This window comes from Acomys minous, assembly GCF_964271855.1.
Source record: "Acomys minous genome assembly, chromosome: 18".
NCBI classification, from domain to species: domain Eukaryota; kingdom Metazoa; phylum Chordata; class Mammalia; order Rodentia; family Muridae; genus Acomys; species Acomys minous.
This window is the reverse complement of record NC_140501.1, coordinates 61,158,389-61,173,823: the sequence shown is the minus strand read 5'-3', so window position 1 is coordinate 61,173,823 and position 15,435 is coordinate 61,158,389. Positions and strand designations below refer to the sequence as shown.

At 50.0% G+C, this 15,435-nt stretch overlaps 1 protein-coding gene across 2 annotated transcripts in view; it reads right to left on the bottom strand.

The window, feature by feature from the left end:
• Positions 1 to 14,011, bottom strand: part of LATS2 (large tumor suppressor kinase 2) — a 57,197-nt gene extending 43,186 nt beyond the window's left edge. The window contains exons 1-2 of one of the 2 annotated variants that reach the window (XM_084767745.1): positions 13,872 to 14,011; positions 1,177 to 1,717 (exon numbers count right to left, since the gene is read on the bottom strand). In XM_084767745.1, coding sequence (XP_084623871.1) covers positions 1,177 to 1,515 — 339 coding nt within the window. In that variant the 5' untranslated portion in view covers positions 1,516 to 1,717; positions 13,872 to 14,011. The remainder of the gene's footprint in view (positions 1 to 1,176; positions 1,718 to 13,871) is intronic. The other variant, XM_084767746.1, reaches the window with a different exon arrangement.
• Between the last annotated feature and the right edge of the window lie 1,424 nt (positions 14,012 to 15,435).

Below are 15,435 nucleotides of genomic sequence, written 5' to 3'. Positions count from 1 at the left end.
CCTGTTAGGGAGCAGCACTTAGCAGCTTATTTAAGTCCACACCCTCACAGTAAGACAGGCCATGCAGCTGTTGTCAGCCTGTACTGCTACAGTAGGCCGCACATCACTCAAGATGCTGTACCAGAGGAAAGTGACTGCTGAACACTGACCGCTGCCTGCAAGAGCCACGGTAACTCCAACAGAGCCCCACGTGTCAGAGAGGCCGCTACAGAACGTGCCGTGTTTCACAAACAGTGGTCAATCCTTTAAGTTCTGAAGCAGTAAGTTCCAAGAGGATTGGCGCTCCCTCTGAAGTAAAGGGTGACGTGGTGAGCCTGTGCTAGAACTGTGATACAGTCAGATACCTACACTGTGAAGGGATCCTAAACACGCAGTTGTATGCTGCCAGGTAACAAATGCTCCACCGGCAGAGACTGGTTCTGAGCAGCTGAGAAGGCAGAGGATGAGGCAGTCTGTAGAGTGTGAGGAGTCCCATGCCTTGCCTAACAGTGCTAATGACTTTCTGAACATGGCTGTATCTCCCGTAACAGTATACACACTATTTTTTTAAAATAGGAGGAAACACCTGGCTAGGGTGGCACACTCCTAAATCTCAGTACTGGGGAGGTGCAGCAGGAGCATCAGCAGTTCAAAGCCAGCATGAGCTATAGGAGACTCTGCCTTCAAACAATAAATAAGAAAATATAGTAAGTCAGAGTAAGTACAGGTATAAAATCGTCAACAAATATGATTTTAAAAAAAGCAAAAATAGTAGAAAACAGAGACCTGTTAATAATACATGTTAAATATCAGAAGCACTCCTACAGGAAGGATAAATGTACAAGCTAAAAACAAAGCCAAGAGAAGCCTGCTCTTCCCCACAGAGGCAGGAAGGGGCTAGGACCACAACTGAAGATGCACAGCTCGGTAGGGGAGCAAATGCTTAGCATGCACAGGGCCCCGGGCCCGATACACACACACACACACACACACACACACACACACACACACACACACACACACACAAACGTACGGCAGAATGAAAGAGTCACAGCAAGGAACAATTTCAAGAGGAAAAGCGGCTAAGACCCTCGGAGAGAAGATGGCCACTGGCCTCAGGGATAAGGAAAAAGGTCGTATGTTAAAGTGTTCAAAGTTTCCACAGAGCTGTTGAGGGATGCTGGCGCCTGGACCCACCTGGTCGCATCCTGCGTTCACCAACTCCTGAAGCATCTGCCGGTTTACTTCTGCGGCAGCCGGAGTGCCAGATTCATTGGCAAAAGGCAGTAGGGAATATCGGATTTCCCTGAGCGCTTTCTGATAAGGTCCAAACTTCGGGGTGGCTCTCATCTGCTGCTGCCTGGAGGCATCTTTGCTCCCCAGGACTTTGGCATCCAGGGAAGTGTCACTGTTTGGTCCCGGAGGCAGCCCCTGAGGGGAAGACTTGGATGGCTGCTTCAGCCCCTCTCGGATCTCTTGCAATCGCTGCCGGCTATTTCCAGAGTAAGTTGTGGCAGGAAAAGTCTTTGGCCTCATCGTTAGTCCAGTTTCCTTTTACCATAAATACAATCTTCTCAAAGTGTCTTATTATTTTAAAAAGAGCAGTCAATAGCGTCAGTTAATTGTAAACATGCTTTCAAAACAACTTCCTTTCAAAAATGTTCTGTCCTTCAATTTCTGTAGTTCCTAAAGAGAACCTAAAATTTTCCAGAGTTTTCATTTTGAAGAGCATCACTCTCTGAAAAAGAAAATGGGACAAAAATATTCATTTGTGGGTTTCACATAATGTTAAAGCTACTTTCCAGAAATGCATGGTGATTTTGGAAATATTCCACCTAGAAAGTAAAAAAAAAAAAAAAAAAGCACATCCCTCTCAGGAGTATCATGTCTGTTTGGTTCTGGACCTGTCCCAGGAAGGTTCCTGTAGAGGAAGCCCGTACCTCAGTGTCTCCACAACCACCATACAGGGTGACAGTCATCTCAACAGCTGCCAAACTCACTATCATGTAACTCTGAAAACCACAGCTTGAAGATTTGGGTTAAACATACTAAGTAGATTTCTGGCTTGTCCCTATCACCAACTAATTCCTGACCCACACCATTGTCCCTCAGCCTGTGGCTTCATCCAACATCTTCACCACCCAAGGCTGTGGTCCTTAACATTAAAAAAAAATTCCTAATGAAGCCCTCCCCATTTTTTTCTGAAAAGATCAAAATCCATCATATTGAAGGTATGCTCTACTGCAGTGGAAAGTGTTCTACACAGTGCCTTGAGAAGGAAAGTAAGGGGGCTGGAGAGTTGACTCAGCAGTTAAGAGCACCTGCCACCCCTCCAGAGGACCAGGGTTCAATTCCCAGCATCTACAGGGTAGGCCACAACCACTGTAACTCGAGTTCAGACACCAGTCACAACGTGGTGCACACACGTACTTGCAGGCAAAGCACTCACACACATGAAATAAACACATCTTTAAGAAGAGAGGCAGAGGGCTAGAGGGATGCTTAGGAGTCTTCAAGTCTGACAATGCAGAGGAAACGGGTACCGGGAGACACTGTCCTCAGAATCTGCACTTGGACTTCTCCCTGGGCTAACAGTGTGAGGTCTGATGGCCCTCTCCACGACAGTCAGTGGCCACCGTGGCCAGCTGCCCTGAGACGCTGAGCTGTGATCTGCAGGCTGTAGGGATTGAATGTGTGCTGCACTTACAATACCTCCACTTTATGATGCACTGATCAAGAGGTAACCCAGTCACAAGCTAAGAGGCAGCAATAAGCCCAACGGTGGGATTGTGGCACTCTTCCCTGTGCCCTCACTCACTCCCAAGCTGTCTTCACCTGCAGAGGTGCCCTTTGTAGTATAGACAGGCTAGAACATTCCAGATCGGCCCAAAGCCCCCTTACCTGTCCTGTCTCTTGCCCTCCTCCCGCCGACCCCCCCCCAACTCTAAAGAACTCAAAAGCTGACTTCAAAGGATACACTTTGGAATTTCAAATAAACAAAGCAAACTGACTCCCAAAAGAGCACCCTCTAAAGAGGCAGAGACCTGGGACCTCCAGCTCCCGTGAAGAACCTCACAACCACAAAACAAGACTCTACTTCACAGACATCTTCATATGGAGCAAAGACACAGATAAGTAACGTTACCCAGCACTTACTAGACACTGTCAGAAGTTTTATATGCAGTAACTTACACAACCACATACAGCAGGAAATACTAGATATGGCATTAAAATGTGCTTTGGGGGCTGGAGAGATGGCTCAGCGGTTAAGAGCACTGACTGCTCTTCCAAGAGACGTGGGTTCAATTCCCAGCACCCACATGGCAGCTCACAACTGTCTGTAACTTCAAAACCTAACACCCTCACACAGACATGCGTGCAGTCAAAACACCAAAAATAAATTTAAAAAGAAAAAACTGTGCTTTGTACGGGGACAGTGGTCTTCAGTGCTGTAACTACTCACTTTCTTAGTACAACTGAGGAGAATCCATTAAAAGGAACCAGACTAAAGTTCTTAACATGACATCTGTTTTAATACATGGTTTCTAGTACTCTGAGTCACTGAAATGGTTGTGCAAGGCAATATAGATTGCGGGCTGTGAGATCTGGACAGCTGTGCCCCTGGGCCCCAGGTTGGCTATGGCCCAGAAGCCCAGAGCTCTGCTTAACTGATGGAAAATAGGGCACACTGCAACTACACTCATTCCCAGGGACTTCCTGGTCTGAGCATCTGTTCTGGAAGACCTAGATTTCTAAAACCATAAGCTCACATTCCAGCAAAAAGGGAAGGAAGGGTAGGAGCGCCCGCAGAGCACGTGTGGAGGATCCTGGGGGTGACTGGGGCGGCTGGGAACTTACAAAGGATTGCTGCTTCCCCACTTAGAAGTCACGCAGATCTCAGTTTCTAAGCTTTCATCCCCCACCTCCCTTTCTTTCTAAAAGTAAAACAGAGCGCATGCCTGTGATAAACACCTGACAGAAAGCAATCAGGGAGTGAGGGGGTGCTGGGCTCTCTACTCCAGGTTACCACCCATCGCTGTGGGCATCACACGGAGGGACCTTGTCAAGTGTCAAGAGAACACAGGCACACCTTCCTACCCGCTCACTCTCCACCGGGACACAGCCTGGGAGCCCCTGAAAAGGCCTGGCCCACCTGCCTGAGTCTTCTGCTTCAGTGAATACAATCAAAACTGTCTCCCAGCAGTTAGGCCCACAGGCCAAGCTGATCAAGAAATCCCACACTTAAGACCCTTTCTAGGTTGTGTCAAGTTGACAATTAAAACTAACACTACGGTCTTTAAAACAAATGACTGTGTAGGAAAGGGACCTGACACAGCGCATTCCTCACCCACCCCCGCACCTCCCCCCCCCCCACTACTCTGTACCTATCCACCACTCTGCAAATGAGGAAAGAGGTATCTTTATTTTCTGCATATGACTGTTTTGCCTGTGTGTCTGTGCACCTGATGCTTCTGGAAGTCAGAAGCTGGCATTACAGTCCCTGAAACTGGAGTTATGAATGATTGCGAGGCCCACGCAGGTGCTAGGAATGGAACCCTGGTCCTCTAAAAGAGCAACAAATCCTCTTAACCCATGAGCCACCTCTCCAGGCCCAGGGGGGCATCTTTTTTGAGATGTGGCCCTGCTATAAAGCCAAGGTAGGCCTGGAACTCACAATCCTCCTGCCTCAGCCTCCCCATAGCTTGTAGGTCATGGGTGAAATGGCTATTAAGCCTCAGGCACTGACAGAGTGACTAAGAGCCTCACCTTCAGCATTTACAGTGATGTGAGGCAGAGGGTAAGGGAAGCAAAGGAGCTGCAGAGGAAGAGGCCCCAAAGGAGGGGAAGCCAGCACCGCTGGGAGGGTAGAGGGGAGTCAGGGGAACTTCCCAGGAGACCGCCTGGGGAGGGGAGGGGCGGGGTAGGTGGGGTGGGATGGGGTGGGGGTAGGGGGGTGGGTGGGATTCCAGCTGGAGTTAAGAAGGCAGGCTCCTCCACAGGGCCCAGGACAGGAGGCTGGGACTTTTGTGGGGACTGGGGACAAACCACAGAGGCAGCAGGACTCCCTTTAGAAGAGCCTTTAGCAAATGTGCAGGGTTGGGTTAGGAGCAGGGCCCTGGCCAGGAATCTCCAGGCTGACTGAGGCAGTACTGCACTCCAGTCCACAGATGCTGGGCTGTGGAACAGAGAAGGGCTCAGGTCACAGCAGGCCACAGGTCTGGGCTTAAAGGCACAGGTACCTACCATAGGAGTCTCAGGCATTAATTAGCCTGTAGCTACCCATTCACACATGCTATAGGGTCATCAGGACAGAGGACAGAAGTCCCTCCTGGAACATTCCTTTGGGAAGGTGTGGTCTCTGACCACCAGACTTTACCGCCAAAGGACCCTAGCAGACTACGGAGAAGGCTAGCCCTTTCACATAGCTAGGCCAGGCCAAGGGATGTGAAGGAAACAGCCATACAAAGTTCTCGTAAGCCAGAGCAAGCCACATTTCCTGCCCATCCCATAGCCAAGGTCGGGTCACAGGGCAAAAAGAAAGCTCAGGCCTTCCAAGCTTCCCCTGGAATTTGTTCTGAAAGAGAGGCTACTGAAGCCGAGAGGAATATTAGGACTGGGACCACAGGCAGCCTCCTCCTAGCGCACACATCATTAGACTGACAGCATTTACAAGCTGCTCACAGGCTCAGAAGTAGCAGCTACCTCAGGTGGCATGCCGCTACCACCCCATGCCCTGACCCAAGGGATTTAGCCTTGACTTGTAATACCTAGGATCAGCCCGGCCAGCTTTTGCACTTTTTACTGTGAAGTTATGCACCCTCTGGCTTCTGTTTAGCCACTTTGGGCACGATTCTTGCTCATTCATCCATGTCATGTCTGGCAGCAGCCGTCACTCATTGCTAGGTACTGTTCTCCTGTGCAAATCTCCCAGAACTAATACACTGTGCCGCTCCCTTTCAGGCTGCTCTGGCACAAGCCCCGGGTCTACAGCAAGGAGGAGGAGTGGGTGGTCGGCTTCAAGACTTTGCTTTCCACACCAGTACTTCCTTACAGTTCCTGGTGGGCCCATGGTAGTTGATAAAAGGACAATGACATGTTTCATCAGCTTGTGCCCTAGGAACATCTTCCAGGTGCTGGCAGACCCAGCCCTGACGGCACACAGCCAACTGTGATACCACCGGTCATAGCCTGGCAATCAGTCAGGAAGAGTCTAAATCAAAGGGATGGTACAAACCGGATCAACTTCCAGGCACTGGGAAACCGGGAGTGATCTCGGCACAGGTTCCAGAAGAGGGCGCTCATGTTTATTCTGCAGGTGACTTGATGCACCCAGGTCCCCTGAGAGTGGCCCAGAGTCTTCAATCATGCTGAACGTACTCTCAAATGATTGGTTATATTTGTGATGTGAGGCCCACCCTCATACACGTAGGTCTTTTAACCAGTATACAAACTGAACATCCGTACAAGGTGCCCCTCTCACTCGGCTAATTGAAAAATGACCAGCCTCTGACTGCGCAGTTTAAACTCCAAGTCAGGAGACAGACAAAATAATAAATTGTTTAAGAACTGTATGAAATGTGTTCATAAAAATTTGGCAAAAAGCCAGGTGTGGTGGTGTACGCTTTAATCCCAGCATTAGAGAGGATGAGACACACAGAGCTCTGAGTTCAAGGCCAGCCTGGTCCTACAGAGTGAGTTCCAAGACTACATAGAGAGACCCTGTTTTGGTAACAGAGAGAGAGACAGAGACAGAGAGAGACAGACAGACAGAGAGAGACAGAGAGACAGAGAGAGAAAGACAAAGGAAGGAAGGAAGGAAAGAAGGAATAAAGAAAGAAAAGAAAAGAATTGAATTTTGGGGCTGTAATACAGGATAGCATCTGGAAGGCAAAGAGAAGTGGTCCAGCCCAATAGCACCAAGAGGTAGGGCCCACTGGACCTGGTGATGCTCACAGGGCAGGGCAGAAGTAGAACACTATAGTGATATACATCTAAGCGTTCAGAATGAATAGGCACAAAGCTTTCGTCAGGTCAGGAGACAAGGACCATGCAAAAATTCAGCAAGGTTAGCAGAAGAAATGTCAAGCTGAACCAAAAGTGGGATGGCCATGTGCCCACTTTATTGGTCAGGGCAGGAGGATAGGCTGAGAAGGTGAAAGTGGACTTGTTTGTATGTGAAAGATAAAAGTGCAAGAGAAAAAAAGCCCCGTATAGTCATATCCCAGGCCAACTGAAACACAGACCTGCAGCCAAGTACTGGGCTGTACACATCTGAGCAGTGTGGCTCAACCTCAGAAGTGACCATGGCCCCGAAAGGTCCCATGCTAATTAAAAGCACCAGGTCTCCGCTGGGCCTGGTAGCACACACCTTTAATCCCAGCACTTGGGAGGCAGATCTACAAAGAGTCTAGGACAGCCAAGGCTACACAGAGAAACCCTGTCTCAAAAAAACCAAAGGAAAAATAAAATCACCAGGACTTTCCTTACTTCTAAATGGCACAGGTCTACCTATACTCCACCGAGAAAAGACTCTCAATACCTAGCTGGCTAATTCTCCCTGGACTGCCACCATGACCAGCAACCTCAGAGACCAATTGTCACTTTCACACCTTCCCCAATGCAACACAGTGACCAGTGTGTTTTCAGCAATGTGTGAGACAGGCAGGCGCATTCTGTTCCCCCCACCCCCCACCCCATGCTACCTGACACATCGCCACACACACCCAGGACACACCTATCCAGAAGCAGTCCCCTAGGGCCTTAGCAGGTGCTGTGAGCAGAGATCTAGGCTGGGCAGAGGGAGCGCTCCATCCACAGGAAAGCCCTTTCTCTAAGCTTAACCTCAACGGCCAAACAAAATGTGACTGAGCGGGGCCAGGTACGGTGGCGCACCACTTTAATCCCTGAGGTAGCGAGAGGCAAGTGGATCTCTGTGAGGCTGAGGCCAGACTAGTCTACACATCAAGCTCTGGGCCAGCCAGAGTCATATAGCAAGCTGAAAAAGTTCTCACAAGACCATCACGAAGCGTCACATGTCCATGCCCTAAAAGCCGTAAGAAGGAAGTCCTATCACAGGCCATACGGCAGATGACCTTTGAGACATGGTATTGAGTAAAGTTAGCTGCTCACAAAATACACGGTACTGTTCTGCTTACCTTGCGTACCCAGAGTCAGGACCCACGAGGAAGGTTTAGGTAATAGACAAGTTTTGCTTGCCACAAGGACAAGAATACATCTTATGTCATAGGACTAAACTACATACAGTTGCACACACACACACACACACACACACACACACACACATACACACACACACTGGTTTTCTTTCTAAACCATGGTTCCTAGATGAAATACCAGGCCCTAGACACTGGGTCCTAACAGTGAGGCAAAGTCCCACTCCGCCGGAGTCTAACTGGCAGGGGTGGTTCACACACCATCCTAGCCCCTTTGTCACTCTAACACGGACACTGGAACAGGCTAAGGGAGGATTTCCACACAGTAGCCCTGTGTTCCAAACACTCCAATCAAGCCAGCCAAGGCACTGGAGGTGCCACTCACTGGAGAGCACTCACCTAGTAAGCAGGAGGCCCACAAAGGAGGGCGCACAGGAAGGGCAGGAGTTCAGAGACCCTGGCTACATAGTGAGTTTGTGGCGAGCCTGCGCTATATGAGACCTTGTCTCAAAATAAAAACAGCTCACAAGAGCAAGAAATGCCAAGACCTTCCTCTGTCAGAGTGTAGCGGAGCTAAGAAATACCAGGTGGTGGGGCCTGGAACAGCAGCGAGGGTCAAGTGTTTTGGTTCTTCCTCCCCTTTTCCAGACTCAGGAACAATCTGGAAGCAGCCGGCAAAGAGGATTCTTCAGTGACACCTCATAAAGCCACTGCCTGGCTTTCTTCGGTGTTCTGATTTTTCTCCCCGTCGTTCTGCAGGGCGAGCTGGTCTCAGAACACACCAGGTGCTCCATCCTTTTTAGAGGGTGACAAACAGCACCTACTGGTGCCCCAGGTCCATGAATGAATCATCCAGAAAGTAGCCTTCGGTGTCATGAAGCAGACAAGTGCTTGCCTCGGCTGGGAGACCTTGTATTCTAAGGTTCAGTTTGAAGATTGGTTTCATAGCCAAATCTTGAACTTTTTAAGTAAAATTTTCATGGAAATGCTCATCACTCCAATGAAGACGACAGCTGGCGATGAGCTATGCTGAGCTACCCCTCCACCATTTTAACAAGACCTGACAGATGGGGGTTCTTCCTTTATCGATACGCTTATAAATATGGCCCTTGGGAATATCAAGTAAAATAAATCTAGCTTTTGAAATCTGTTTGGCATTAACAACTGATTTAAATATATTTTAAAAAGGAAACTACAAGGCGCTGGACTGGAAACCCTGAAACAACTAAGTAACTCACACCTGTAAAACCAGCAACACTCAGGAGGCAGGGACAAGAAGGCTGCCAACGGTTCCAGGCCAGCCTGGTCTGCACAGGGAGTTCCAGGCCAGCCAGGGCTTCCCGATGAATGAATCCCTCTCTCAAAGCAAAGTGAAACAAAGACCCCAAACAAACAAAAAGTCTATAGCAAATCCCAAAACAAAACCACTTCACTGCAAAACTGGAGCCCTCTACCAAATCCTAGGCGGTGAGGGGCGGTTCCCGACAACTGAGCAGCATTTTAAACATTCCTTCCTTGCTTCCTACCAAACCCAGTTCCAGCCCTCAACCCGAGCCTGGAGAATGCTAGCACGTGTTCGAGAATTCTCACTCTCCCTTCTCCTTATGCCTCCCAGACCCACCTCACAGGCTGCCAGACACATCAAACACTGACCAGTGAACCAACCAGAACCCTAACTGCTAGGATACCAGTAACCACACACACTGGCTCTATTTTAGTTTAGTGGGTTTTTTCTTAATTGAAAATTTGGGGCTGGGAGGTGGTGGTGCACACCTTTAATCCCAGCACTCGGGACGCAGAGGCAGGGGGATCTCTGAGTTCGAGGCCAGCCCTGTCTACAATGCAAGTCCAGGACAGCCAAGGTTACATAGAGAGACCCTATCTTGAAAAACCAATAATAAAAAAATAATAATAATAAATTTGGTTTTTTTTCTGTGTGTGTGTGTGTGTGTGTGTGTGTGTGTGTGTGTGTGTGTGTGTTACAGAACACCTGTGTGGGTCAGAGGACAGCTTGTAGGAGTCAGTTCTTTACTTCTACCATGTAGGTTCTGAGGACTCAAACTCAGGCCATTCCAGGCTATCCTGTCAGCCTTGACTGTGGCATGGTCAATGTGGCACAGGCTGGCCTCAAATTCACAGTCCACTGGCCTTAGCTCCCCTGCACTCAAACAGCAAATATTTGTCACCCCACCCCACCCAGCTCTCTTCATTTGTTTATATGGTTTAGAGGTTTTTTGGTAGTTTTTTTTTTTTGGGGGGGGGAGGGCATATTTTAAAACATTGTTTGTTAGACCAAAACCTCCGATTATTATTTAAATCGCATTTCCACTATAAGTACCTAGCAAAGATGACTCTACATCAAACATAGAGGCCAGGCCTTGAGGCGGACGCTAAGTGTCAGATTCATATACCACCATACTGATGTATGTACCTCCCCAGTCCTGGCCAGGCCAAAAAGCCGCATGCGCAGACTGCGCTTTCTTTTTTTTGTTTGTTTGTTTTTGTTTTTGTTTTTTTTTGGTTTTTCGAGACAGGGTTTCTCTGTGTAGTCTTGGCTGTCCTGGACTCACTTTGTAGACCAGGCTGGCCTCGAACTCACAGTGATCCGCCTGCCTCTGCCTCCTGAGTGCTGGGATTAAAGGCGTGTGCCACCACCACCTGGCTAGACTGTGCTTTCTTAAGGAGGGTCTCTAAGGAAAACAGCGACTGTCTTCTCAGAGATTTAGGAGAACAGTTTCCCTACTGTTCAGTCATCAGGTCACCATAAGGCCTTGGTGAGCCTGTCTGTGCAGTGGCTGGAGCAAACAAACGTTCCCTGCAGAATTCCTAAGAGCAAGCAGCTGAAGAGAGCAGGACAGACAACCTCCAGCAGGGCTCTGACACCTCTGAGCAAGCTCTGCCTCCTCTGAAAGGACCCCTCCCCAAGGTCCCACACTCCCCGCTAGGGAGGCCGAATGTACACACTCCACTGGAAACCTAGATCGAGAATCTGTTTTGATGCGAGATCACAATTCTTTCAGGTATCAGACCATGGTCTCCACCAACTGAGGAGCTGCAGCTGCTGGGAGAGTGCGGAGCTACTGCTGGGGGACGCCAACTCCTGTGTGAAGAAGAATGCATTCAGGCAGTGAGACAATGCTGGGGAGGGAGCAGGGGTTGTCTGGGGGACTTCCAATTAAAAAAAAAAAAAGCCAGGTGTGGTGGCGCACACCTTTAATCTCAGCACTCAGGAGGTAGAGGCAGGCGGATCGATGTGGTCAGCCTGGTCTACAAAGCGAGCCCAGGAGAGCCAAGGCTACACAGAGAAACCCTGTCTCGAAAAACCAAAAAAATAAAATAGAATAAAACAGGAGAAAGGCTCAGGAGGCAGGATGGAGTTAATTAGTAATGGGAAATGCTGGCCCTCGGCTATACTGCTCCAGTAACTGCCTGGAGGCAGAGAGCTTCATATTCTAACCCAGGGCCTACTTCATTCAAAAGCAACTACCATTCTTGGGGGGAGGGGCGGAGGCTGTGCCTCCATGACGGCCTAGAGATCTGTAGGGTCTGCAATGGCACCTTAGCAATCAGAGTTAACGAGAAATGCAAAACTCCAGCTTTGAAATATGACAGTTTTCATTCTTCCTCCAGAAAAATCCTACGTATGTCAAAAATACTGGCACACAAACAAAAAGTACTTGTTAATTAACTTTACAAAAAAAAAAACCTCACCACTCTTACAATTAAGTCGACACAGTCTAGACATTAACCAACATAAAGTATTTGCCAAGAGAAAGGCAAGCATTAAGCAATGCCAAACTTCCCTCCTAATTTTAGCATCACCACCAATTATCTTTATTTCCAACATTACTGTTTTATTATACCTTCAAGATAAAACAGTAAATCAAATAACATCCGGCTTAAAAGCACTAAGGGAGCAGTTGAATAATATTCAGGGATGCTAGCATCCCAAGGTTTTAAAAACTTGGGGTGCCCCTCAGAAGGTGGCACAAAGGGAAAGAAAAGTGCCTCTACCCTTCTCTGAACTCCAGCTGCTCCAGAGAAAACACCAAAAGACGGTTTGTTTGTTTGTTTGTTTTTAAGAAGGTCAGAGATTTCTGGGAATTTCTACAGCTTCTACGAAGTAGACTGGCTCCTTCCGCGGACTGGAAAGGCTCACGAGTTTGTAGAACAGATTTATAGCCAAGGCAATATAAATGCATTAAAACGTATCACCTTCGAGCACACTAATTTTAAATAGTATGGAATACTGCTTAGAAGTTTCGCGTTATCGCAAGCACAAAATAAACACAAACCGTTGTGTTGGTCTAAATTTCCCAATACAGCACCCTCATCCCCACCCCCACGTTCCCCTCCCCCGCAAAGCTCCCCCAAAAGCTTCGTACGCGTTTAGTGTGGGTTTACCGGGTCCAGCCCTTCCATTCCACTCTCCAGTGGGTTTTAAGAGCCTAGGGCAGGCTATTTACAACACAGCATTTAAAATAACAAGGCATTTTATTGTAAACGTGTTCCCCGCCCACCTCTGAAAGTCCCTCCCACCAAAGCTGTGATTCGCTAAGAAAAGAAATATTGACAGCTCCAATTTACACTTATTCCAACTAGAGAAGAGGCTGAAGACCAGCTCTCAGCTCAAAACTTCTGTGATTCTGTAACTCTTTTCTAATAATTCTGCATGGCAGCCAATGTTGGTACCATATGAAGCTGACATTTTGAGACGTGGTAAAAGTCAGGCAATTCCAAAAGAACCACGGTGGGTTCGTTCAACAACAGTGTTTTCTATACCTGGACAACCAGACAAAATTTTACGAGGCTGAGTACTGTAATGTCTTGTTAATTATAGTTAAATTAAAACAGGCTTTCTAAGTAGTGTCTACATTCCTGTGCTGGAAGATATTTGTTAGCGTCTTATTTCAACAGTTCCTTTAAAAGTTTTTTTTTTCTTCATAAAAAGTAGCCTCGGCTCCAGAATTAGCACTAAAAAATGGTGAACATCATTTAGTGACCTAGCCTGCGGTTAAAGTAAAAACACGGAGCAAGACTTAGTACAAATTCCCGAATAAACAATCACATTACGGGAACGCAGGAAAAATTTAAGGACGTAAAAGTCCACGCTCAAAACTTTTGGCCAACAAAATCTGCACGTCCAAGTTAGCTCTGTCCCGTTTCACACTCACGGGCTTACGTTTCACCAGCACTAGGCTGGTGGCCGAGGTCGCCCCGGTGAGACCCGGGCCACGCAAGAAGATCACGCGTGCGTGACCCGGGGCTGCGGACGGGCGCTACCACGAACTCAGGCCGCCGACTCCCGGCGGGGAGGAGCGGCGGAGGCCGGCCCGGGTGGAAGAAGTCGGCTCAAGAAGAGGCGTTACGCAACGTCCCCGCACCGACCGCCGGACGGCGCGGCCGGGGAACAAGACACCGGGCGGGGACCGCGGCGCGCGGGGCCCGAGGTGCAGCGCGCAAGGCCGCGAGCGCGCGTGGTGGACGGCGCGGCGCCCGGAGGCCCAGGCTGGGCGGGGTCGGCGCCGCGAGACGCGCGCGCGGGGGTCTGGGCCTCCGGACGCCGCCACGCGAGCACAACAAAGCCGCCCCGCCGCCGCCGCCGCCCGGCACCCGCCCCGTGGGCTTCTCCGCGATCCGCAGGGCGGCTCGACCGCAGGATCCAGCGGACGGGCGGAGCCCCCTGTCCCGACAAACTTCCCGGCCGCGGCCCCTCACCTCCGGGAGCTCTCTTTACACCCTCGGCGGCGTCCTGGCCCGCGGCTCCGGGACCTCGCGCGCCGGGACACCGGGCGCCGGTGGCGGCAGTGGCTGCAGACCCCGGAGGGTCGGGGGAGCTCGGGGAAGCGGCGGCGGCGTTGGTGGCGGCGGCGGCTCCATCTTCCCGGGGCGCTCACGCCGCGGTTCGGACGCGCAGACCCGAGCGGGACATTCGCTACATTGTTGGCATTCCACGGGCATCACGTGACCCCTCCTCCCGCGTCACTCCCGGCCGCATACCAGCCCGGGCGGGGCGCCCGCGGCCTTGCTCCCCGCCGGCCGCTCCGCCCCGCCGGCCGCCGCTTCCTGCGCCTCCCGGCCCGGGGCCGCCACCTGCCCTGCTCGCGGCTCGCGTCGGAAGTATGCAGCCCGCGAGCACCGGTTTTCCCCTAGCCCCTCGGACCAGTCGGTGAGAAAAGTAAGTTCACAGGCCCCGGTGGCAGCCACGAAGAGCACAGCCGGTCCTTGAGATCGGGGCATCAAAGAGTAAACCGGGACGCCTGACAGCCCGAGCTTAGTGGGACGCAGGTTAACCAGCTCCCTCCCGGAGCACGGTTGATGCAAAGTGCCTCCCTGGTTTTATAAAACTGAACAGTGATGCACGAACCAACCAGGGAGACGGGCGTTTACACTTCATCCACTCCTTTATCCTCCATTTGTGCATGCGGTCCAGTCACAGACGCTGAGAAGAAATAACAGCGAGGAGGCCAAGTCCTTCGTCTACTATTGGCTCTCTTCACGTCACACTTCCCACCACCTACGGTCTGTGGTAAAGGATGGCGAGGGCTAATAGTTTCTTTTTTTTTTAAGTCAGCCCGGTCTCCTCTTTAATTAACAAACGTGACATTTGAAGTTTTGGTTCCGGAAGAAACAATCATGAAGATCATTTGTTCCAGCTTGTATTTTATTTTTTGTACTGGGGAAGGAACCCAAGCCCTCTCTCGTGTGCCAACTGCAGGCTGTGTTATCAGAGGAACCCTTGTCAGGACTGCTTTAAATTCCCACCAGCCTTTTTAGTCCTGGACTGCCCTTAGCCTGCCCCCCCCACCCCCCACTTCTCTCTAATCCCCTTAAGGCTTCTCTAGAGAGTCTCCCAGTTCTTTTCTCTGTCCTTTGAACTTTAATAATTAAGCCTCCTGATAATTATTAGCACTCATTTTCTTTTGTCAGTCTGACCCCGTGTGCTTACACAGACATTTTGCCCAGTGGTGGGAACCAAATGCATCGCCAACCCAACTGATGGCTCTGTAATAGAGGAGCCCTACCCGCACTCACTCCGGAACTTTCTCCCCCAGCGCCAAGCACACAGGCAGCCTTCACAGATGTGTTTAAAAGTTCCTACCTCAAGCAAGCTGTTGGTGTCACACACCCAAAATCACAGCGCTCTGGAGGCAGAGGCAGGCAGATCTTTGAACTCAAGGTCAGCCTGCTCTAAAGAGAGAATTCCAGAACAACCATCGCTACACAGAGAAACCCCGTCTCGAAAAACAACAAAACAAACAAAAGAAGAAGAAAGAGAAAC